The 26068-nt window shown below is 40.0% G+C and overlaps 1 protein-coding gene across 4 annotated transcripts in view; it reads left to right on the top strand.

Moving 5' to 3' along the window:
- sdccag8 (SHH signaling and ciliogenesis regulator sdccag8) overlaps positions 1–26068 on the top strand; it is a 415457-nt gene that overhangs the window by 228304 nt on the left and 161085 nt on the right. For all 4 annotated transcript variants that reach the window (XM_059985604.1, XM_059985603.1, XM_059985605.1 and 1 more), the window contains one exon: positions 24501–24628. In XM_059985604.1, coding sequence (XP_059841587.1) covers positions 24501–24628 — 128 coding nt within the window. The remainder of the gene's footprint in view (positions 1–24500; positions 24629–26068) is intronic.

The raw sequence follows: 26068 nt of genomic DNA, 5'->3' as shown, positions 1-26068 counted from the left end.
AATCAAAATGGAGAATGGAGTTGAGGGGAATAGTAGAATAATAGTCAATGCAGAATGGTGGATTAGACTTGATGGGCTAAATGGCTTAATTCTGATCCTATGACTTATGGTCATGATCTAAAATATTGCTATTGCTTGAGTGTAAACTTTCTTTTATCTATTCATTGTTGGGGATCCCGTTTCATTGGCAAGACCAGCATTTTATTTCCATCCGTAATTGCCCTTGAAAAGATCGTGATTAACCACTTTGCAGTTCTTCTAGTAATGGGTTGCATTGGAAAGAAAATTCCAGGATTTAAACCCAGCAATGATGCAAGCATGTTCATACATTTTCCAAATTAAGAAAATGCATGGCAAGAACTAAATATCTTAAAATCAAAAAGTTGCAGAACAAGCAACAGAAAGCCATGTAATTGGACACTCATCCAACTGTGTGCTTCATTGCGTCCTGAGAGCAGTGCTTGTAGCAGAAATGCTATTATATATGTATGCCAATAATTGCTGATAGAGATTTCAAATTGTTACTTTTTACTTGCTCAAGCCGGTGAAAAGTAACCACTACCTCACTACTATTTTTGCCCTACTTTTTAATTTTACTATTTAATTTGTATACTGTAATTCATGATTTTTTTCTCTGTTATTATGTATCTTAATGAACTGGCAACAAAGACAAATTTCACGAAACATGCCTGTGATATTAAATGTGATTCTGATAGATCAAAGATCAGCATGAACTTCAGGCATGTTCTCAAATGCCTTCTAGTCCAGGAAATCAGTTGGGATTATTCCCTGGTTAACCTACTGGTTTCTTCATCATTTAACATTTAATTCTAACTCAAATTTCTGAGAATAGGCAAATACCATATAGGGTTCTCTGTAATGATAGGATTTAACTAGTGTTCATTGGTCCATGAGTCTAACTGAAGGGGTAGAAGAAACTGCATAACTTCAATTCTTTGAACCTCAATTCTTTGCATCAGGAACAGTGGAAGCCCAACATAAACAATGAAGGAGCCTAACACCTCCTATACCACCTACCCTACAAGCCAAATAAGCATCCCCAGCTGTGACAATCTCTGTAGATCCCACATCAACCTCATCAGACACTTAGGAAACAATGTGATTGCAGTAGGACTTAGACAATTTGAAAGAATGGGCAAAAAAGTAGCAGATGGAATACAGTGTTGGGAAATGTATGATAATGCATTTTGGTAAAAGAAACAATAGTGCGGACTATTATCTAAATGGGGAGAAGGTTCAAACATCAGAGGTGCAGAGGGACTTGGGAGACCTTGTGCAAGACTCACAGGGAGTTAACTTACAGTTTGACTCTCTGGTAAAGAAGGCAAATGCAATTTTGCATTTATTTCAAGGAGAATAGAATATAAGGCAAGGAGATAATGCTGAGGATTTATAAGACACTAGTCTTATACTCTTAGAGTATTGTCAAAAGTTTCAGGCCCCATATCTCAGAAAGGAAGTGTTGTCATTGGAGAGAGTCCAGAGGAGGTTCACAAGGATGATTCTGGGAATGAAGGGGTTAACATAGGAACATTTGGCCGCTTTGGGCCTGTACTAACTGGAATTTAGAAGTGTGCAGGGGGATCTCATTGAAATCTATGGAATGTTGAAAGGACTACCTGGGGGGGTAGGGGGGGAAGAGAAGATTTTTCAATGGTGGGATGTCCAGAACTAGAGGGCACAGCCTCAAAACTGAACCTTTTAGAACAGAGTTTTTTTTTAGCCACAGAGTAGTGAATCTGAGGAATGCTCTGCCACAGACTGCAGCAGAGTCAAATCTGTGGGTATATTTAAGGCAGAATTTGATAGTTTCCTGATTGGTTGGGGCATCAAAAGATATGGCGAGAAGGCAGGTGTATGGGGTGGACTGGAATCCAGGATCAACCATGATGGAATGGTGGAGCAGACTCAATGGGCTGAATGGCCTAATTTTGCTCCTATGTCTTCTGTTCTCAACCCACAAACTGGATTGGAAGTGAGCCATCTTTGGTTCCAAATGGAAACTAAAAAGTAGAAAGAAAGCATTTAGGTTGTTGGTTTGTAAATTCCATGAATAGTCTTTATGACAGTTATGATAATCATTTTTTTATTTTTGTTGTCTTTATATCTGAATAGAGATTTTTTCTTTGAAAAGGTCTATTACCAATTCCTTACGAGGGGTGATTGATAAGCTCATGGCCTAAGGTAGTAGGAGGCAACTTTAGAAAACCTAGCACATTTATTTTTCAACATAGTCTCCTCATACATTTACACACTTAGTCCAGCAGTCGTGGAGCCTACGGATCTTGGACCTCCAGAAATTGTCCACAGCAGGGGTGATTGATAAGTTTGTGGCCTAAGATAGAAGGAGATGAGTTATACAGCTCTTGCAGCTCTTGTTACATGCACGTGTATTTCAGCTCTGAGTAATTATGCAGAAAGTTTGAAGTTAATAACTCATCAGGGGTGATTGATAAGTTTGTGGCCTAAGGTAGAAGGAAATGAGTGTGGACACTTTCTGGAGGTCCAAGATCTGTCCATGATCACTGGACTAAGTGTGTAAATGTAGGAGGGGACTATGTTGAAAACTAAATGTACTAGGTTTTTTTTAAGATTGACTCCTTCTACCTTAGGCCACGAACTTATCAATCACCCCTCGTAACATGTGATTCACTCTTTAAACTAATGCAGGATGATTTGAACTTCCTCCCTGAAGTACACTCTCTTCCCCATCATGGGAGTTAGTCACTATATAACTGGTTATTTAATTTTCACTTTTCTCACTATACCTTGCGTATATATTTTAGTTAGTAGAGCAATCATTACTATTATTTGTTTCATGTGCTAGTTCTGATAAAATAGGAGGGAGAACAGAGGAGTTTGCTAAGTTACATTCCCTTCAGTATGAACCAGCCTGAACATAATGGACTAAATCATCTTCTATACTATATAGTTTATCCAAAATGCCAATGTGAAAACAAGATTCCTGCATTTTGTTTAAGAGCAACAGATTGGATAATTGGACCTTTGGAAGAACCATATCACTTCCCAAGGCTAGTGTTATACTTTTAATGGAACATCAGAATATGTGCTTGCTCTGTGAATGGCCATGATGATCTTGTGCCAATATAAAATAATAAGTCTGTCATTAAGGCAGAGTTACTGGGCAACTTGTTAAATTATCTGCATCCAGCCTGGAAGAAGGGTCCATTTAGGTCGCTCTTCCAGTACCCAGCTTATGTATAAAAGAAACTTATCATATGTTATATGCGATCTGCTACTGCAGTAATATTACAACGTGTCAAAGTTATGCGGATCTATAGGAAGAAGTACAGTCGACGTTTTGGGCCTTGACCCTTCATCAGGACTAACTGAAAGAAGAGATAGTAAGAGATTTAAAGTGGCAGGCGGAGATCCGAAATGATAGGAGAAGACAGGAGAGGGAAGGATGAAGCTGAGAGCTGGAAAGTTGATTGGCAAAAGGGATATACCACTGGAGAGGGAGAGGATCATGGGATGCGAGGCCTAGGGAGAAAGAAAGGGGGAGGGGAACACCAGAGGGAGATGGAGAGCAGGCAATGGATGATAGTGAGAGGGGCAGAGAGAGAGAAAAGAAAAAAGGGGGGAATAATAAAAAAAAGAGATGGGGTAAGAAGGGGAGGGGTGCATTAACAGAAGGTGGAGAAATCAATGTTCATGCCATCAGGTTGGAGGCTACCTAGACAGAACACAAGGTGTTGTTCCTCCAACCTAAGCGTGGCTTAATCTTGACAGTAGAGGAAATGAAACCACACTCAGGTTGCCAGCATTCTGTGTGTGTTGCTTGAATTTCCAGCATCTGCAGATTTCCTCTTGTTAAAGTTATGCAGATTCTTCTTCATCTTAGACGGTGCCTCAAGTTGCAGATATCTTACATCCATTTCTGGCCTGGAGTGCAATACAGAATGTGTAGACTCTGGCACAGATAGGTCAGATAATGCTCTATGAGGTAACTAATGAAGTATCTGGATAGGTACATTTTTTACTGCTACCTAGCCACCATGTGCTCCAGCAATAAAGACCTTTGGTGCTCGAATAGAGACCTTCAGTCTGAACCAACTGCATCACTGCTTGGTATGGAAACTGAACTGTGGCAGACAGGGAGGCTCTACAATGTATATTCAAAACTGTCCAGTGCATCACTGGCATCAGTGGACTCACTATCAAGGACGTATATACAGCAAGATGGAAAAGGGCCAGTAACATCTTAAAGGTTCCCACCCACCCTGCTCATGGATGGTTTGTCCCACTCCCATCTGGAGGAAGCTACGTAGCATCCACGCCAGGACCACCAGATGCATCGGAGCAAGAAGGCTGTGAGTGAACTGCTGATTTTTCGGATCGAAGGGAGTTTTTTTTTACTACTCGGGTTAAAGAGAGGCAAGACTGTGCGGGCGCATGACATCAGCCACTAGAGCGCGAAAGGCTTAAAAAGAAGGCAGCCATATCCAGCGGGCAGCGGAGTGAGAGGCAGCAGAGTGATAGGGCTCTGGATCAACGGGCTTAGGCGGTAACGGGACGAGGCGAGGTAGGAAGTATGTGCGTGAGGCCAATTTTCTGTGCTCAGTGTCAGATGCGGGGAGTCTCCCAGCCTCCCGGATGGCCATACCTGCACCAGGTGTGTCGAGCTGCAGCTCCAAATGGGCCGAGTTAGGGAACTGGAGATGCAGCTCAATGACCTTCGCCTGGTCAGGGAGAGCGAGGAGGTGATAGAGAGGAGTTACAGGCAGGTGGTCACACCAGGGCCACGGGAGACAGACAAGTGGGTCACAGTCAGGAGGGGAAGGGGAAGAGTCAGGTACATATTGGTACCAATGACTTAGGTAGGGAAAGGGAAGAGGTCCTGAAAAAGGACTACAGGGAGTTAGGAAGGAAGTTGAAAAGCAGGACCGCAAAGGTAGTAATCTTGGGATTACTGCCTGTGCCACGCGACAGTGAGAATAGGAATGGAATGAGGTGGAGGATAAATGCGTGGCTGAGGGTTTGGAGTGGGGGCAGGGATTCAGATTTCTGGATCATTGGGACCTCTTTTGGGGCAGGTGTGAACTGTACAAAAAGGACAAGTTGCACTTGAATCCCAGGGGGACCCATATCCTGGCAGGGAGGTTTGCTCAGGCTACTGGGGAGAGTTTAAACTAGAATTGTTGGGGGGGTGGGAACCGAACTGAAGTGACTGGGGAAGAGGAGGTTAGCTGACAAGTAGAGAAAGCTTGTAGACAGTGTGTGAGGGAGGATAGACAGGTGATAGAGAAGGGACGCGCTCAGACAGAAGGCTTGAGATGTGCCTATTTTAACGCAAGGAGTGTTGTGAACAAAGCAGATGAGCTTAGAGAATTGATCAGTACTTGGAGATATGATGTGGTGGCCATGACAGAGACTTGGATAGCTCAGGGACAGGACTGATTACTTCAAGTGCCGGGTTTTAGATGTCTCAGAAAAGACAGGGAGGGAGACAGAAGAGATGGGGGAGTGGCACTGTTGATCAGAGATAGTGTCACGACTGCAGAAAAGGTGGACGCCATGGAGGGATTGTCTATGGAGTCTCTGTGGGTGGAAGTTAGGAACAGGAAGGGGTCAATAACTTTACTAGGTGTTTTTATAGGTGCCCAGTAGTAACAGGGATATCAAGGAGCAGATAGGGAAACAGATCCTGGAAAGGCGTAATAATAAGAGTAGCCATGATTGGAGATATTAATTTCCAAAATATCGATTGGCATCTCCCTAGAGCAAGGGGTTTAGATGGGGTGGAGTTTGTTAGGTGTGTTCAGGAAAGTTTCTTGACACAATATGTAGATAAGCCTGCAAGAGAAGAAGCTGTACTTGATTTGGTATTGGGAAATAAACCTGGTCAGGTGTCGGATCTCTCAGTGGGAGAGCATTTTGGAGACAGTGGTCATAATTCAATCTCCTTTGCAATATCATTGAAGAGAGATGGGAACAGACAAGTTAGAAAAACATTTAATAGGAGTAAGGGGAATCATGAGGCTATCAGGCAGGAAATTGGAGGCTTAAATTGGAAACAGATGTTCTCACAGAAAAGTACGGAAGAAATGTGGCAAATATTTAGGGAATATTTGTGTGGAGTTCTGTATAGGTACGTTCCAATGAGACAGGGAAGTCAGGGTACAGAAACCATGGTGTACAAAGGCTGTAATAAATCTAGTCAAGAAGAAAAGAAAAGCTTACAAAAGGTTCAGTAGAGCTAGGTAATGTTAGAGATCTAGAAGATTATAAGGCTAATAGGAAGGAGCTTAAGAAGGAAATTAGGAGAGCCAGAAGGGGCCATGAGAAGGCCCGGTGGGCAGGATTAAGGAAAACCCCAAGGCATTCTACAAGTATGTGAAGAGCAAGAGGATAAGACGAGAAAGAATAGGACCTTTCAAATGATGACAGTGGAAAAGTGTGTATGGAACCAGAGGAAGTAGCAGAGGTACTTAATGAATACTTCAGTATTCACTGTGGAAAAGGATCTTAGTGATTGTAATTATGACTTGCAGCAGACTGAAAAGCTTGAGCATGCAGGTATTAAGAAAGAGGATGTGCTGGAGCTTTTGGAAAGCATCAATGTTGGATAAGTCGCCGGGACCGGATGAAATGTACCCCAGGCTATTGTGGGAGATGAGGGAGGAGATTGCTGAGCCTCTGGCAATGAATTGTGCATTATCAATGGGGATGGGAGAGGTTCCGGAGGATTGGAGGGTTGAGGGTGTTGTTACCTTATTCAAGAAAGGGAGTAGAGATAGCACAGGAGGTTATAGACCAGTGAGTCTTACCATCGGTAAGTTGATGGAGAAGATCCTGAGAGGCAGGATTTATGAACATTTGGAGAGGTATAATATGATTATGAGTTGTCAGCATGACTTTGTCAAGGGCAGGTTGTGCCTTACGAGCTTGATTGAATTTTTTGAGGATGTGACTAAACACATTGATGAAGGAAGAGCAGTAGGAGTGTATATGGATTTCAGCAAGGCATTTGCTAAGGTACCCCATGCAAGGCATATTGAGAAAGTGAAGAGGCATGGGATCCAAGGGGACATTGCTTTGTGGATCCAGAACTGGCTTGCCCACAGAAGGCAAAGAGTGGTTGCAGATGGGTCATATTCTGCATGGGAGTCGGTGACCAGTGGTGTGCCTCAGGGATCTGTTCTGGGACCCTTACTTTTTGTGATTTTTATAAATGACCTGGATGAGGAAATGGAGGGATGGGTTAATAAGTTTTCTGATGACAGAAAGGTTGGAGGTTTTGTGGATAGTGTGGAGGGCTGTCAGAGGTTACAGTGGGACATTGATAGGATGCAAAACTGGACTGAGAAGTAGCAGATGGAGTTCAACGCAGATAAGTGTGAAGTGGTTCATTTTGGTAGGTCAAATATGATGGCAGAATATAGTATTAATGGTAAGACTCTTGGCAGTGTGGAGGATCAGAGGGATCTTGGGGTCCGAGTCCATAGGATGCTCAAAGCAGCTGCGCAGGTTGACTCTGTGGTTAAGAAGGCATACGGTGTATTGGCCTTCATCAACCATGCAATTGAATTTAGGAGCTGAGAGATAATGTTGCAGCTACATAGGACCCTGGTCAGACCCCACTTGGAGTACTGTGCTCAGTTCTGGCCGCCTCACTACAGGATGTGGAAGCTGTAGAAAGGGTGCAGAGGAGATTTACAAGGATGTTGCCTGGATTGGGGAGCATGCCTTATGAGAATAGGTTGAGTGAACTCGGCCTTTTCTCCTTGGAGCAAAGGAGGATGATTTTTACAAGTCAACTTTGAGCAGGATTTGAAACAATTTTCATGTCTTTTTGGAAATCTCTAGTCATAATGGAACTTAGGATAGAGGCTTCAGGATTCTAGTTTGTAGATGATGTAAGTAGTCCTGCACAGCTCATTTAACGTGACTAGAGCCTGATGTTGGATTAAGTTAGAAGTTCAAAAGTTTTCAGTAAATTTATTATCAAAGTACGTATATGTCACCAAATACTACACTGAGATATATTTTCTTGTAGACATTTACAGTAGAAAAAATAACTACAATAGAATCAATTTTAAAAAACTACACGTAAACTGGGCAAATACAAAAAGAAACAAGTCATAATAAATTAATTGATAAATAAATAATGCTGAGAATATGAGTTGTAGAGTCCTGGAAAGAGAGTCCATAGGTTGTATTCAATGATCAGTTTAGCGTTGTGGTGAGTGAAGCTGTTGTCCTGGAAGAGGACCTTGATGGTTAACTCTCTATTCCTTCCAGTAAATATGGAGGATATGTGCCAATGTAGGTAGTATCTTGGGAATGCAGACAACCCTTTAGTAGGTTTACCCAGTTGGTTGAAAGCTATGTTGGTGTTCTAGAGACAATGGTGAATTACATGATCTAATGGTAAATTACGTCTTTGAATTCCTCCATTCCTGAGGGCTCGCTGCAAGAAGTGGAGGGAATTCCATGTTTTCTGGGGTCAACTCGTGGATCTTGATTGTTGGAGGCAGAGCTTTGTTTTGATGAAGCAGGTTGTTAGAAGCAGATTATCTTCCAGATGTCAGTGTAAGGTCCATCCTAATGTCCATGTTCAAATTATGTTTGCATCATGATTGCCTACATATTACAAAACTAATAACTGATATTGGGAATATCTTTCTTGTGGAATGGATCTGACGAAATTTGAATAGTTTTCTGTTCCAATGTAGAGCTTGTAGGTTAGTTTGAGAATTACAATGAAAAAAAAGGAGCATTGATTAGGTTCAAGAACATTTAAGAAGGTTACATTTAAGAAGGTATCACCATATTGCTAGATGTCATTTGAGTATTAACTAGTCAGAAACTGGTTAACTCTGAAAATTAACACATACAGGAAATCCATTGGCAGTATATGAGACCTAAACTCAGCGTTCTCCCAGGCCAAATTCCCAGCATAGTACTCTATTGGATTCAGCCAGCTCCGATGAACAGGTCATTTCATGACACCAATTAAGTATTCTGCTCTCAGAGATATCCAGAAATGCTTTAGGGATGTACTCAAAGCCTCAAAAAATATAATATTCCCTCTTGATTTGTGGGGAGCCCTCCCTTATGATTACTTAGTGGACCATTTGAGACTGGACCAAATGCAAGTCTCTTTGATGGGAACAAAACCAACTGGTCAGCAGAAGGAAGACAGGACCTGCATACAACACACTCACTGTCCTATCAAATACCAGCTGCCCTGCCCGTATCAAAAGTCTGCAGATTCTGCCGAGGAACTATTAGCCCAAAACCCACAGAACTGAGTTGGAAGCAAGTAATATTTCACCTTTAGGGACTGCCTAAGAAGTAATACATCCTCTGTCTTGGGACTTCCTTCCACCTCAGAAGGTACTATGTAATTCAGAAATATTTGATTTGCTTCAAGAAAAAAGAGGGAATATTTGCCATTCAACCATTATGGACTCTATAAGAGGGCAATCTAACTGAAAACTTTGTGGATTAAGTTATTCAATAAAGGCTTTGACACATTATGTTATATCTTGCTACTAAAAATACTGAAACTCTAAATCTCAAAATGGTACTCTGTCCTCTAGTTAACAGGTAATATGTTTTAAAAATAAAAAGCAAATATCTCTGTAAAGATTTGGATAGCTAAAAATATAAAATGTTCTTTTCTGGGGAAAATAGCATTAGTTTTCAAATGCCTTGTTGAGATTGTAGATGTTATTTGATGTAGATCAGTAAGGTTTAACGAAATGTGCATGTGTTTGGCTAAAAAATGGGAGAGTCCCTCTGAAAACAAATCTAAAAAAAAGTTCCCAAGTTGACAGATTTAGCAGAAAGAAGCAATAGTGTGTGAACTTCAAGCCTTCTCAAAATACTTTCCCAGATACTTCTGTTAATGCCCCTCCTCCCCTTCTTACCCCTTCCCGACATATTTAGTTGTTTGCCTGTTCTCCATCTCCCTCTGGTGCTCCCCCCCACCTTTCTTTCTCCTGAGGCCTCCCATCCCATGATTCTTTCCCTTCTCCAGCTCTGTATCACTTTCGCCAATCACCTTTCCAGCTCTTAGCTTCATCCCTCCCCCTCTGGTCTTCTCCTATCATTTCGCATTTCCCCCTCCCCCCACTACTTTCAAATCTCTTACTATCTTTCCTTTCGGTTAGTCCTGACGAAGGGTCTCGGCCTGAAACGTCGACAGCACTTCTCCCTATAGATGCTGCCTGGCCTGCAGTGTTCCACCAGCATTTTGTGTGTGTTGTTCCCAGATGTGGGTGCTTTTGCAATACATTACAAGATAATGGATTCAAAGTTCAGTTCGGTAGACTTGTAATTTATGCAACACACCTGGATTTTTACCAGGGTTATGTCAGCCATGTCTATAATATTTAATGGTTTGCAGAACACTACTAGATTAGAGAGGACAAGCCTGTGCAGAGTATGAAAGATCAAATTTAATGTCATTTTTCTTTTGCAAAGGGAAGAACGCATCAAGGATTTATCAGTGGCCAGTATAACAGGACACCATTATTGCACGCACATCATTTGAGGGAATCACATTTGGAATGCTTACCTCTTTTCTTAAATGTAGCGGGCCTGCACGCACATCCCATCATGCATCTGCTATCCAAACAATGATGTTTTTATTTGTACCACTTTGCCAGGCCCTTCCTTTTGAGCTGTTGCACAGCCGTTGGTACAGTTTGTCTTTTGCACGCTTGTTGAACACCCAAGATAGTGCAGTCGTCCATTGATTCTGTTATGGTTTTAATTCTATTATGGATTTATTGAGTATGCCTGCAAGAAAATGAATCTCAGGGATGAATGTAGTGACATATATGTACTTTGATAATAAATTTTCTTTGAACTTTGAATAACTGTGATGTGGTTGACTAAGGAATGTATGATGTTATAGTTGTACCTGGTGATAAATTACAATTAAGGATCTACTCACAGATCCTGACCATACTTTTTAGGTAATGTTCTTGCAACACTCTTAATGATTGGTATTGGCATTGGTTTATTATTGTCACGTGTATCAAAATACAGATTTCCTTGGGGATGTGTACTGTCACAGTCAAAGCTCATATCTTCTCCCAGTACTGCCAGAAAAGCTACCTTGTCCCCTGTGCAAAGAGATCTTTCATCCCCACCTCATTTACCAAAGCCTGTCATGCTATGATTAAAAAATCTGACTGTCCACTCTAAATCATGTTAACTGATAGCTTCCAGAAACTCTTCAGATCTGGATGGGGCAGCACTGCCAGTTCCAGTTAAAAACACCTGCCCCTGAAGAGGTGCAGGCTGCCTTTAATCTACAATAACTATCTGGCTGGAATTCATGCCAGCCACTTATGAAATTGGGCCCCATGGTGATGCAATAAGGCCATAAATAATGAATTTAGCATTGTGTTGTCATTAAAGTAATGATCATGAAGGAGCAGCACAAATTTTGTATTTGTGGCCTGCATTAGGTTTACTTGGGCTCAGATCAATCGCATACAGATGTCCGAGCATGTTTTCAGTGCCTTCACAATTTTTAATGGTAGTAGGTGATATTACATTTTTTGTTTTATTTTTGCTTTTCCAGTGATATGATATTCAAATAGCTCTTTCCTCTCTTTTGTGATAAGTGTGTTTCTCTCATTGTTACCCATCCCCTTCTTGTCCTTGAGAAGGATACAGTGCTTCTGCTTAAGGCACTACCATAGTGCTTTTGGGTGGAGAGTTCCACTTCAACCCAGAATCCATGAAAGAAATGCAATGTATATTGCTGCCTCTAACCTTCTTGGCGGCACTTGTGCACTGTCCCCAGCAAGTCCCTGAGACATGTTAGTTGTTAACGCAAATAATGGAATTAGATGCACATCAGCTCTGGCAGGGTTTAAGGCCGTTACTTCCTTCAAGGCAAAACCTAATATCATGAAAGGCTGTGATGCTTCACTGTCAGATGAGCTAAACAGATTCACCTCTGTGAATCCCTGCAGCGTCTGGTGACCCTGTAATCTGTGTCTCAGAGACTGACATCGGAACAGCTTTCATGAGGGTGAACCCTTGCAGGGCATCAGGCCCTGATATTGTATCTGTTAGGACACTGAAAACTTGTGCCAACCAACTAGTGGGAGTTTTCAAGGACATCTTCAATCTCTCACTGCTGCATTCAGAGGATCCCAACTTCTTCAAAAGGGCAACATTCATACCAGTGCCCAAGAAGAGCAGAATAAACTGCCTCAACGGCTATCACTGTTACGTACTCGTGACACATGACAGTGGTGCCCTTGTCACGTGACTGGGGTTGAAGCTATACTGGACTTGAGGTGATGGTCTTGTGATGGTGGAGTGATGTCATTTTCCCGCCAGTAGAGATCATGTGACGAGTTTTTTTTACAGGTTATAAAAGATAGACCCCAGCTTGTGAGGAGGAGCAGTTCGTGGCTGGATTTGCCAAGTTGACTTCATGCCACTGCGTGTTTTAAGTGATGACGTAGTTTAATTGAAGGATGAAGTTTTTATCTAATGCCTAAAGTTTAAAAGGTCATTGCCAGTAGGTTCTTTACGATTCTGCTAGTTCGAGACAGTGGAGAGTGAAGATCGAAGTTCGGAAGTTAAAGATCGAGGAGAATCGCTTTCTACGGTGAAACGGAGGCGACCTTTGTTTGATCCTTATTCGGAAGGATTTCGTTGACTATCTTCGTGTTAATCCCTGGGTTTACCAGAAAGGATTGAAGGAAGGAAAGGTCAGTGCCTTTAAGCCGTTTCGTTTCGTAAATTCTTCGTGGGAAGTTCGACGTCAGGGATCGAAGCAAGCGATGTGAAAGAGAATTTGAATCGTCTTATAAAGTCTCTCCTTTTTAGGTGGACTGTGAGCATATCAAACTTTTGGCAATACCACTTTAAAGAACTGTTTTTGCAATATCGCTTTAAGAACTGTTTGGGCTGCCGCACCGCAGCTGTTTCCGGTTACGTTAGTGTTTGTTTACTTTTGGGGGGTTTGTTTTCTGTGTTCAATAAACGTGTTGTTTGTTATAAAAACCCTTGCCGAACTCATATATTTATTGTTGCCTGAATACGTAACAATCCCCCAGCTGCATTCACATCTAATGTGATCAAATGATCAAGTGCTTTGAGAGGTTGACCATTACTAGAATCAATTCCCACCTAAACAAGGGCTAGGACCCACTGCAATTTGATTATCACCACAGTAGGTCTAAGTGGATGTAGTCACACTGGATTTGCAATCGACCTTGTATCACCTGAACAGTAGCAATACCTACATCAGGCTGCAGTTTATTAATTACAGCTCAGCATCCAACCTCATCATACCCTCAATAGTAATCAAAAAACTCAAAACTCTGTAACTGAATCCTTGACTTCCTCATCGAGAGACCACAGTCAGAGCAGATTTGAAATAACATCTCCTTGTTGCTGTCAATCAGTGTGGACGCACCTCCAGGATGCATGCTTAGCCCACTGTTCTACTGTCTGTATACCCACATCTGGATGGCTAGGCACAGCTCAAATGTCATTTGTAAATTTGCCCATGATACAACTATTGTTCGCGGTGATAAAGATGTGTATAGAAGTAAGCTAGATTGGCTGGTTGACTGGTGTCACATCGACAAACTTGCACACATCAGTAAGACCAAGGAATTGATTGTAGACTTCAGGAAGGGGAAGCTGAGGGAACACACTCCAGTCCTCGTCGAGGGGTCAGAAGTTTCAAGTTCTTGAGTGTCAGCATCTCTCAGGGTCTATCCTGGGCTCAACATGTTGATGCAATTACAAAGAAGATACAGTAGTGGCTATATTTCATTCTGAATTTGTGGATATTTGCTATGTCACCAAGAAATCTCATAAATTTCTACAGATATACTATGAAGAGCATTCCATCTGGTTGCATCACTACCTGGGATGGAGTGACCACTGCACAGGATCAGGAAAAGCTGCAGAAAGTTGTAAACTCAGCCAGCTGCATCATTAGCACTAGTCTTCCCAGCATCAAGGATATCTTCAAAAGACGATGCCTTTTGTGAAGAGTTACGGGAGCCTGAAGACACACACTTCAATGTTTTCTTTTCCTTCACCATTAGATTCCTGAATGGACAATGACCTCACTATTGTTTTTCTTTTTTTTCTCTCTTTTGCACTACTTATTTAATTAATTTTTTATATATAATTCTTATTGTAACTTACAGTTTTTATAATGTGTTGCAACATATTGCTGCTGCAAAACAACGTATTTCACGAGATGCCAGTATGTCAGTATGACAACGTATGTCAGAGGTATTGAACCTGATTCTGATTCACTGTCTGTTCCAATGTACATGTGATAAATAAAACTGAACCTGACTTGGAGACCATGACGAAGTCCTGACGAAGGGTCTCGGCCCGAAACGTTGACAGTGCTTCTCCCTATAGATGCTGCCTGGCCTGCTGTGTTCCACCAGCATTTTGTGTGTGGTGCTCGACTCAGAGATGATATGTTTGAGAGGTGTTGTCAGAGTACTTAATATAAGTTACTACAGTGTATTTTGTAGATGTACAGACTTGCAGACGGAGTTTGCCATTGATGAAGGGAATGGATGTGGATGGGTTGCCTGTCAGGAGGACGATTTTGTCTTGAAGGTGACAAACCTTCTCAAGTGTTGTTGGAAATGCACTCACCCAGGCAACTGGAGAGTCTTCCATTCCACTCTTGTGGATTATAAATGATTGAAAAGGGCATTAGGGTGTGAGTCACTCCCCACAACATATCAGACTGTGACCTACTTTTATAACCACAGCATTCATCTGATTATTTCACTGGAGCTTTTGATCAATGTTGATTTAAAGGATATTCATGACGGGATGTTCTGAAATGGCAATACATTTGAATATCAGCAACAGATGATTAAATACTCTTGTTGAAATCCGCTATTGCTTGGCATATTTGTAGAGGATATGTTACTTGCCTGATATCAATCCCAGCCTAAATTATATCTGGGTCTTGCTGCATGTAGTCTTGAATTGCTTCATTGGCCGAGGGGCTGCACTGTTAACTGAGCCCAGGACTCACCTATCATCAGAATCACAATCAGGCTTATTATCACTGGCATGTGTTGTTAACTTAGCAGCAGCAGTTCAATGCAATACATGAAATAGAAAAGAAAAATAAATAAATAAATAAATAAATAAATTACAGTATACGTATATTGAATAGATTAAAAATTGTGCAAAGAACAGAAATAATATATAAGTGAGGTAGTATTCACAGGTTCAATGTCCATTTAGGAACATCTAATGATAATCTCACTTTGCGTGAGGTATGAGTCCAGTGTTCATAGAGCACGGAACATAAAATGTAATGCAGGAACAGGCCCTTCAGCCCAGTATATTGTACTAATAAAATCCCTTCTACCTGCAAATGGTCGGTATCCCTTCATTTTCTGCATATTCATGTGCCTCTTAAATAGCTCTGTCATATCTGCTCCACCCCATGAAATGCATTCTGGGCAGGCACCATTCCCTCCGTAAAGCAAACCAGGCCCACACAGCAACTTTAAACTCTTAAATGCATGTTGTCTATTATTTGACATTTCGACCTTTGGGATAAAAAGATGCTGACTGTCTATTCTATCTTTGCCCCTCATAATCTTATACACTTATCAGACTCTGCTGCTCCAGAGAAAACCCCGATTTGTCTAACCTCTTAAATCAATTAAGTATCTATCTGTCTTATAGGACACATTAACTGATCCGGGTAGCATCCTGGTAAATCTCTTCAGCACTCCTCTCTAAAGCCTCTACATCCTTCCTATAATATTGCACAATATATTGCACAATGTTCAGCTCCCTTTGCAGCTCTTCATGTTCATGGTTTCATAGACCGTTCAGAAGTCCGATAGTGGAGAGGAAAAACTTGTTCTTAAAACCTTGAGTATGGGTCTTCAGGCTGCTCTTCCTCCTCCCCGATGCTAGTAATGCGAAGAGAGCAAATCCAAGATGGTGAGTGTCTTTAATGATGGGATGCCGCTGCCATGAGGCACTCCTCTTGAAGATGTTCTCGATGGCAAAAGGCGGGTTCTGCCCATTATGGAATTTCCTGCGTCTACAACCCTCTGCAACTTCTTGTGGTCCTGGGCATTGCAGGTTCCATACCAGGCTGCAATGCTACCAGTTAGAATGCTCTCCACTATACATCTGTAGAAATTTGAAGTCTTTAGTGGCATACAAATCTGTGCAAACTTAGTAATCTCCCTATCAATATATTATCAATTATATTATCATCTTCAGCAGAGTGGCAGTATGGATCCCTGTGGATAGAAACAGCAGAGGTCCCAGTATTGCCCTCCACCTAGAATAAGACCAGTCGACCACTACCCTCTGACTTCTATGCGCAAGCCATTTCTGAATCCAAAGAACCAAATCAATGTGGATCCCATACATCTTTGATAAACTTATCATGAGGGACCTTATAAAAAGCATGTTGGCAATATCAACAGCTCTGTCTTTGTTACCTGCTCAAGAAACACAATGAAGTCAGTAAGTCATTACCAGTTCCCCTTGCTGCCCATTGGTTTTAGTTTCATGCTCTTCCATCTATAGTGCACAGACCTAGAGCATGTTAAATGAGTGTAGAGAATTACTACTTTTGTTAAAAGCAAATCCTACAAAAAGTAGTGGATGCAGCCCAGTCCATCACCCTCCCCACCTTTGAGCATATCTACTTGGAACGCTGTCACAAGAATGCAGCATCCATCTTCAAGGACTCCCACTGTCCAAGCCATGCTCTCTTGTCACTGTTGCCATCAGGAAGAAGGTCCAGGAGCCTCAGATCCCACACCACGAGGTTCAGGAACAGTGAACCTCAACCCTCACCTCACCCCTCAACCATCAAGCTCATGAAAAAGCAGGGAAAACTTCGCTCACCCCATTATTGAACTGTTCTTCATCTCATGTTCTTGATATTTATTACTTATTTATTTACTATTGTTACCTTTTATTTTTCTTTTGTATTTGTACAGTTTGTTGTCATTTGAACATTGATTGTTTGTCCATCCTCTTGGGTGCACTTTTATTGATTCTATTCTGCTTCTTGGATTTACTAGCATGTCTGCAAGAAAAGGAATCTGAGAGTATTTTGAACTTTGAAATGCTGCCTTGCTGTCACTCTCACTTAACCTCAGTTTGGATCAAGGGTACAATGAGGTCTGGAGTCAAGTGTTCCTAGCAAAACTCTAGATTCTGATTCTGATGTATTTATCAGATGAAAATAGAAACATACTGTGAAATGCATAACTTGAGTTAACAACCAACACACACAAGGATGTGCTGAGGGCAGCCCTCAAGTATCACCACACATTCCAGTGCCAATGCAACTTTACACGTTCTTGGGGTGATGCTATTGTTGTAGCTATATTTGGGCAGCTTGGTTTAAAGTACAGCACATCTTCTATATTACAGTTGGGATGCTGTCTTTATTGTATTAAGTGCTGTCAGACATTTCTTGATATCCCATGGGGACTTGGTTCCATGAGGGTGGGAATGGTAAGAGAAAGCTAAGGTGGATCACCAATTCTAGGAAGACTGAGGCTATGAACTCAACCTGACACTTGGATGAACTTGGACCTGATAATTATAGTCTTACTGATGCGCTTACCCTGTTAGCTTCCAACCTCACATTTAATTGTCCAAAACTGCATATTTGCAACTGCGGCATCTTCCAATGTTACCTGTAGATCGTCTATCTGTTCTCTCACTTCGATACTATTAGACAACCATTTAATTCCTCTCCAGATTGGCCTCCCTGTTTCCATGCACATAAATCTAAGCTATCCTGAACTCTGCTGACTGTATTTCAACTTATTTGATGTGATCACACATCACTCCTCTGCTCACTGACCTGAATTGGCTTCTGGTCCAGCAAAATCAAATACAAATACTTTATTGTCACCAAACAATTGATACTAGAACATTATAAAATGTTTGAGATTTTGACATTCTTGTGGGCATTTGTACAGGCTCAATTTAATCAACACCATGAAAAGTATGCTTTCAGTCACCTTGACCTTTGCTCAGGAATTCCCTTCCAAAACTCTCCATATCTATGTCTTTAAAAGTACATTGAAAACCTACCTCTCATTGTGCTTTTGGCTTCCATTGCGAAGAGTCAGGAATATTTTGCATTTGTATTGCTCATCAATATATTTTGCTGGATTGAAAATGATGTATAAATGCAAATTGTTATATTTACCTAAGATTTGGATTAATTTTTTATATTGCCTATCAGTTAAGAAATTTTCATTTAACGGATTTATCCCATGCTTTATTTAAGCACACACTCACAAAGGCACAGAAATTTTCTTTGAGCTTGAAACAAAGATATGCTGGTATTATTGGCATTCTTTTTAACTGAACTAATTAAACATTTCTTTGGGTGCAATATACACAACAGATTGTTGCATAGCTTTGACTATGATGTGTTTGAATCTAGGAAGATGCAATGCACAAAAAGCATAGTTACTTCATTCAGTAAATTGACACATATTTCTTATTTAATTTTGTGGGGGAAATTGTTATTTCTGAATTATAATTATCTAATCGTGGAAGAGGAATGATGCATTTCTTTTTGCTGAAAAGGGTGGGAATTTGAAAATTAATAAAAAAAAAGGGAACAGATGCAATAATATGCCAGAGGGAGATTAATGTGGAGAGTAAAATCTGTGTGCAACAAAATGCAGCAAACATAGTCAGTGGGAGGTGGTTGTACAATCAGAACAGGGATAAAAGAGAAATTACAAACAACCCTGCACTTGTCAAAGTAGTAGTAATGAAATCCTGATTGTGCCAGCAGCGAGAACCTGTGTTAGCTCTTTAGGGTAAGGCAAATAGCTGGATGCCAGGTAGGAGGGCAGCATGCATTGCTGGGCAATAGCCATGTTGTTTATAACAGATGGCAAGCAAAGATGGCAGGGGAGGGGCTGCTTAGCAGAACTAATCAGACAGTAACAGATAGGGCAGCTGGGAGGACTGACCACAGAGATGGGCTCTGCTGGGTGACTACAGAGGGGAGTGATGTTTGCAGTGGTGTGCCTGGTGGCCTTGGATAAGACCTTGCATTGTCTTCAGTGATTGTTATTTTCATTCCAAATCCAAAAAAAAGAGAAATAGCCTTGACATCAGTAACCCACTGTTAAGTTATTCCCACATAAAAGTTAAAATCATCAGTAGCTGTTAATTACAGAACTAACCCTTTGAGTATTCACACATTTGTAGCAACATGTTTCTGTGGTAAAACTCTTTCATTCTTTCATATTTTTAATTAATTTTCCAAAGATCAGGAGGTAGGTAAATAAAGAAGGATATTGTTTTCTCAGCATTTGTATAAAATTTAAATATAGAGTTTAGAAGAAAAGAGAATGTGCTGATTTTTGACTGATTATTACAGTATTTAATCTATGTAAGGTACAATTAAGAGAGCGTATTGTGAAGTGATGGGGGGGTGCAGAAATAGAAGTGCAGAGTGGAGCAAGCAGTGTGGAGAGATTTTGTCTATTGCTGTGAGAGTTAATGAATAATCTGATTCTTTACCCTGAAGGGAAAATTAACTGGATAGATGAAGCCGGCATTAACCAACCCCTTTTAATTAAAAGAAGAGCTCAGGATAAAGAAATGCTGAAAACATGTAAAATGTATAGTGTTACCATTTTACAGAATATTTTTAATAAAACTAAAAGAATGGTTGCTTATTGTGCTGCATATTGCAAAATAAAATCTTTGATCAAATAGATAATGAAATCTGCTCAAGGGGAAAATGAAATGCTGAGTTTGATGCTGTCTTACTAAAACAAGATATATCAGAACACTCTTCCCGGATTTTAGCTTACTGGATCACTGTCATAGAGATGTATTCTAAACTCGCTAACTAATTGATAAGCCATGAGATTGCAGTATGAGGTTTGACAGATCAGTCTAGTAGTCAACACGCCAACATAGTTCTACAGCCACCACAAAAAAATTGCATATCATATTTGTAAAATTATAATTGAGTGATGCAAAATTGACTGCTTGACATTCGCTCACAGATAGATAAAGTAAAAAAATCTGCATCTACAAATTGTCAAACGCATTTTTCACACAGAGGTGTCAGAACAATTGTAATTGTTTTGCACTTCAGGAATAATTGAAGACCATTCCACTGGGGGGTGTTGCAGTGGGTTATCACAAAGTTCCATCTTTGAAAATAGTCTCAATTGTTATTTTTGTTTCTCCTGTGACAGTATGTGCTCTATGTGAAATTAAGCATTAAGCTTGTTTGCTCTGTGTATGATGGCCTAAAATGCCGCACAATTCGGCATAAATCTGTATCGTAACTGAGAGAGCTCATCGGATGTGTAACATGCAAAATGGAATCCTTGCCCCTGGTTTATTCAAGGGTATTCTGTGGAAGTTCAGAGGTTATAATATTGGGCTAAGATGGAAAGGCTGGTTCTTCAAATCTTTATGTGTCATATCTAATGTAAGATAGTGGAAGTGGAAAAGTCTTCCACTGTGACAGGCAACATATTCACTGCTTTTAATCTGCACTCTGAAAATCTAGTATTTGCAACAGCTTCTGTTCCCTAAAGGCCACACTGACAACATACAACCACAGGCCCAAGTGCCAGCGCAAATCAACTTCTTGGAAAATCCATATGCTGACTTTTAAAAAATACATTTAAATATTGTATCTGCATGCTGAAGCAGTTCAATTGTCTTGAAACTAAATCTTCTTCAAAAGTAACAAAATACAATTAAATTAAAACATTGCTCTGAAAATGAAACAGAATAAAGCATGATTTAAAGAGTGATGTCAATGTGATATGATACTCATTCAGCTGGTAAACCAGCAATTGTAACTCATAACTACTTCACTCGTGTTAAGCAGTCATGATAACTCATATAAATATCATATCATGCCAAGAGCCATTGGGTATGTGCTGTTCGAATTGCACATCAAGCTTGCACTGCAGATGTTCAGTGCACGGCAACCTTTATGCATCTTTACACTTCTCGTCTGTAAAGTCTATGTCTGTCAGATGGCTTAATGGCTGCCCTGGGGCATGCAAGGAAAGTTAAATTTGACCGCTTTTGGAGGGGCACATTAGGCATTCACATTATGCTCGTACACATGTGCTCGTAACATGCTTAATGATTAGTGTTCGGGGTAAGTGGGTTCCCTGTGCTCCTGCTGGACCCCACCCTGTGCTCACTCGGGATTCCTGATGCTGAACCTTGTAAATGTGAGTACTAAATAAGGAACGATTAAGACGTGATGCATAATAGAGTTCACCTTAAATGATGATCTTCTATTCTTTGAGTTCTGAATTACTTTTGTGTTAATAAATAAATCTATGCTGCCAAAATCATCTAGCTCACTGTTTAAAATATCGATCTCTGCTTTAGATAACCCAAAAAAAATCTGTTTCTGTCTGTTGCAGAGGCTTCAAAAGATTGTTGTCACTTGGTTAATTTTGCAAATATGTCCTAGCATAGCACTTTGTTCTGTTTGGCTAACAGATTTGAATGTAAATTGACCAAAAGATAGTGCATTTTCCAGTGACCTTGAGAAGCTTTACTACTTCAACAAGCAAGAAGTAGCTTGTGGTAAACAAAGTTCACTTCTGACAGATGGATTGAATGACAAAAAGATTGTGTGTGCCAGAATAGCCCTGGCAGAGGAGGAAATCTTTAGTGGAATCCAACAGGAGAGGAGGTGTGAACAGGTGCGGGACTGCTGACGGAAGGGGAACCAGATGGAGGGAGCCAGAGCCAGTTTAGTTAGAGGAAGAGAAAGAAGGAAAGGCTATGGGATAGATGGCTAAATATATGCACAGAGGAGGGTAAATAACACAACAATCAAAGCCACCCGTGGGGTAGGAGGTTTAAGTGCTTAGCATCACAGAAACATATAGAAGGGTTTAGTTAGATTAAGGTTGTTTCTGCATAAGAAGCAGATGATTAATGTGTTGAGCGCCATGTAAAAAATTACAGTCAAATTAACAAAAGTAAAATTGTTTAAATTAGGTCTCTGAACTATTTAGTGCTGTAGCAAGTTCTGCCTGCTGTTTGGATATTTTTCATTAACGCATGGCATACACAGTAAAGGATGTTGGTTTGTATTCTACTTTCAAAGAACATTGATTTAACACAACTAAGTAGAATGAATGCTATGCATTTATTTTCTGTGCAGCATCTTATTTCTAAAATCTTTGTTATACATTACTCCATAGAGGGAGAAGCAGTGTCTAATTAGAACTGGATAAAGTTACAAACAAAGCACGTTTTATCATTTTAGTTCCATTCTGTGTTCAACAATTTCAACTATAAATTCTGCTATTCCTATTTTCTCTCCTTCTTGCTCCATTTATTATTTCATTGCATTTCATTTTGTTCTGCACTATCATTGCTTTTGTAATTTAATCTCTCCTGACTTCCATTCCATCTCAGACCTTTGCCTTTGTTTCATTTTTGTCTCCTGTACCTCTTTTATGGCTTAAAAATTGAGTCAATGCTCTCTTTTCCATTTCTGATGAAAACCCATTGACCTGAGAAGTTAATTCTGTGGAGGCTGATATAGTTGTGTACTTAAATATTTATGGCAAAAAATCCTGTTTACTTGCTTGGTTCAATTGATGGGGATTTCAGAAAGATCATCTGAATCGTGGAGTCTTCAAAATCATCACCATTGTGTACATCTAGCTGCTAGTTATCAATCATATTCAGCAACCTTGTATAGAGAACAGCCTCACATACATATAACAGGGTTGTTAAACAAATCTCAGGATGACATTTATATACTTCGATAATAAATTTACTTTGAACTTAAAACAGTATGTTATTTAGAAGCAATTGAAAATACCAACATACTTCCAGCAACCCCATACTAAAATCTGAAAGATAATGTCTGTAGTCAATACAATAATAACTGCTGAAATCATAGAATCTCAACTACTAACAATAAAAATACAAGGCCAATATGGGAACATTTATAGAAGTTTAACAACAGAAGGCTGATAAGTGTGTCTTAATATAAAAATCTGTTAATAAGCATGTATTTGTGGTTGCGGAATATTTGAATGCATTCTTGTTGCACAGGAGTTCCACTGCCATAGAAAATGGAAATAGTTTGGAGAAAGGTTATACTTTAGAGCACTCAGATGAACCCCAGTGATCAATTAATAAACCTAAATGTGATATTGGGAAAGAAATGGTGATAAATTATTTGATATTTTAATTTACCATTCCACTCCCACACTGACTTGTCTATCTGTGGTTTCCTGCACTGTTACAAGGTCTAATGCAAGCTTGGGGAACAACACCTTACCTCTGTCTGGGAACATTGCAGGTTGCAGGACTCGGTAGTGAATTCTCTAACTTTATCTTTCTGAATGTATCGGAAATGACCATTTCCGCCTCTCAGCGTTTTGGCTCAGTTTCCTCATTCTATTCATATAGAATGGCTTGTTGGTCATTTCCAACAGCCTTGATATTTACAACACATTGAACAGACAAGCTGTGGTGCTGGTAACAAACTCCATTTATCAATGATATTCCCTTTGTCTTACCTGACCCCTCTGCTATCTTTTCTGCTACCTGAAACCAACTTGATTTTCCCTTTATCCCAATTTGGACGAAACATTAACACAGATGCTGCTTAACCTGTTGAGTGTTTCCATTTATTTTGTGTTTTATTTCAGATTTCCAGCATCTGCAATTTTTTTAAAAAAATTAGTTTACTAGCCATCTTCAGCTGCAGAAGAATGCACAGAGATCCTAAAAAAGGTTAAAACAAAATTGCAATATGGAGCAAAATCATCTCTCTGCTTATGCAATGACCTCAAATCTGGCAGCCAAATGTGTGCATAGCAGGGTTCCACATAAGATGTAATGACCACATAACTTCTTTTAAGTGATGAGATTTGGGGAATAAATATTTGCCAAGATGTTAGATACTTGCCCTCCTTCAAAACACATTACAAAATCTTTCACATACTCCTGGGAAAGCAAATGGGACCTCTGTTCTGCACTCTTTCAGTACAGTAATGAAGTGTTTGCCCAGATTATGTGCTCTGGGGTAAGATTTAAACCCATTACCTATCTGACACAAGAAGTAAGTGTTCTACCACTGAGCCAAACATTGATCATACATGTCTTAAAGCTGTAGTAACTTAAACATGCACCATAATTTGTATTTTAATTACAATAATTTATTGCTTCTGCTTAAGAACATTTATTGACTTTTATTAAGTGTCGATTATAGTTGCTAAGTTAATCACGCTTTGTTTAAAAATATGTTGTTTTTGTCTTGTTGTATTAAATTAAATTCAAATGATATTTGTGATCAGGTGTTCCTGATTGATTTCACAGAATTAATGTAGCTAATATTTTAAAAATGAGTGGGAAAGAGGATAAGTGAAGATATTTCTAATGTATGAATTATCTTTTTTTTTGCCCTTTACTTTTGACCTTGTTGCCTCTTTCAGGATGGAAAAGGATAGTCTCCTCCGTAGTCACAGTGATGATGTCAAGTCCCTGGCCTTTCAATCTAAACACCGTGAGCAAGAGCTTACAGAAAAGATACAGCAAATGGAGGCCCAGCATGATAAAACTGGTAGGTGGTAGGCATAGATTAGAGCCAGGACACCTCTCTTGCAGGCCAGGCCCACACCTCACTGTGAAATGACATCAGGAACACCTGTAACCTTTGGCTGGCCAAAGGGAGCAGATGCTAACTTCACCGGAGATCCCGAATTACATATCAGTTAGCGTTTAAAAGGGAAATGCAAACCATTGCCCACTGTCTGTTGATCTCACAGTGCTGCTCTCACATCTGTTGCACCATCTGGATTATGAGTTTATTTACCTGTGTTAAGAAACTTAAAGCAGAGCATTGCCAACATAAAGTACAGAACAAAGGGGCTTCTCTTGGCGTGATTTTAGGGCACACATGTTACATGTGGAAAATCGCATCAAAAGCTCAGCGGGAAATGCTGCAGGCTTATGTTTAAAACTCTGTTTGAATACCATCTTGCATTTGCCACATAAATTTGGAATAAATATTCTTAACAGGTTGACAACTTGGAATTGGTTTCTGAATTGGAGTTACAGTTAGGTTTCATCATTCACTATGTCAATCACATAAATTTAGTACAATTTTTTAAAAAGTACAGTAAACTATCTTACGTTTGCTTTATATTACTAAATGTTAATTTTAGTCATTATATGAGCATTGTACATGAAGCTGATTTCATTATTTTTCTCTGAATGAAGAGTTAATTGTAGTGTCTGCAGTCTGGCACACCGAGTGAACATGTCTTCCTTTGGATTTCATAATGCTGCAGTATAAGCAAGCTGAATTACCAGAGGAAAACTCAAGGCAGCTTGTTTTAATCAAGATCATATCAATGTAAATATTTTTAAATCATTGTGAAAATGAATATGAAGAGTAAAACTGATGAGTCCTCAGTTGTGAGTCGGTATGTTCATCTTATAATTTTCTCTAGCAGTGATTCTAAATGCAGACATGAAAACCAGACTACCCCTGATGTGTTCTTCTCTATTATGCTTTTATCATAAATTAAGTAATTCAAAGTTCACAGAAAACTTACTGACATCTTTGTGAATTAACAATGGTGCAAGAGCATCTATTAATGAATAAAATTACAAACTTGTTAAGTTTGTTCCAATGAAATTAACAGTTAAAATTCCTCATTCTGATGACTTCCCAATTTTTTTACTGCAGAGGTCGGAGTTGTGAGACTGCTAGAGGCTGTTGAGATAAAGCTTCAATTGTATAACTTATTTTTAACTATATTGCTGTTGAAAATAAGTTACACCTGTCCAAAATGTTTGTAATAACAACTCTCATCAGGGCACTCGCCAGCACTCTGGATATTCAACCAGACAGTACTGGGTATGAAAAGCCCTCTACCTGAATTCCACATTACCAATGAGCAGCAGGTTGTCAGTCACCACTGCTAGTGATCCTTTTGGGAAATTCTTTATGAATTTAGATGAAATTGTCCCCAGGGACTTCCAGAACAACCTTGTC

Source organism: Hypanus sabinus, chromosome 12 (assembly GCF_030144855.1).
Source record: "Hypanus sabinus isolate sHypSab1 chromosome 12, sHypSab1.hap1, whole genome shotgun sequence".
In the NCBI taxonomy this organism is placed as follows: domain Eukaryota; kingdom Metazoa; phylum Chordata; class Chondrichthyes; order Myliobatiformes; family Dasyatidae; genus Hypanus; species Hypanus sabinus.
This window is presented reverse-complemented; position numbering and strand designations above follow the sequence as displayed.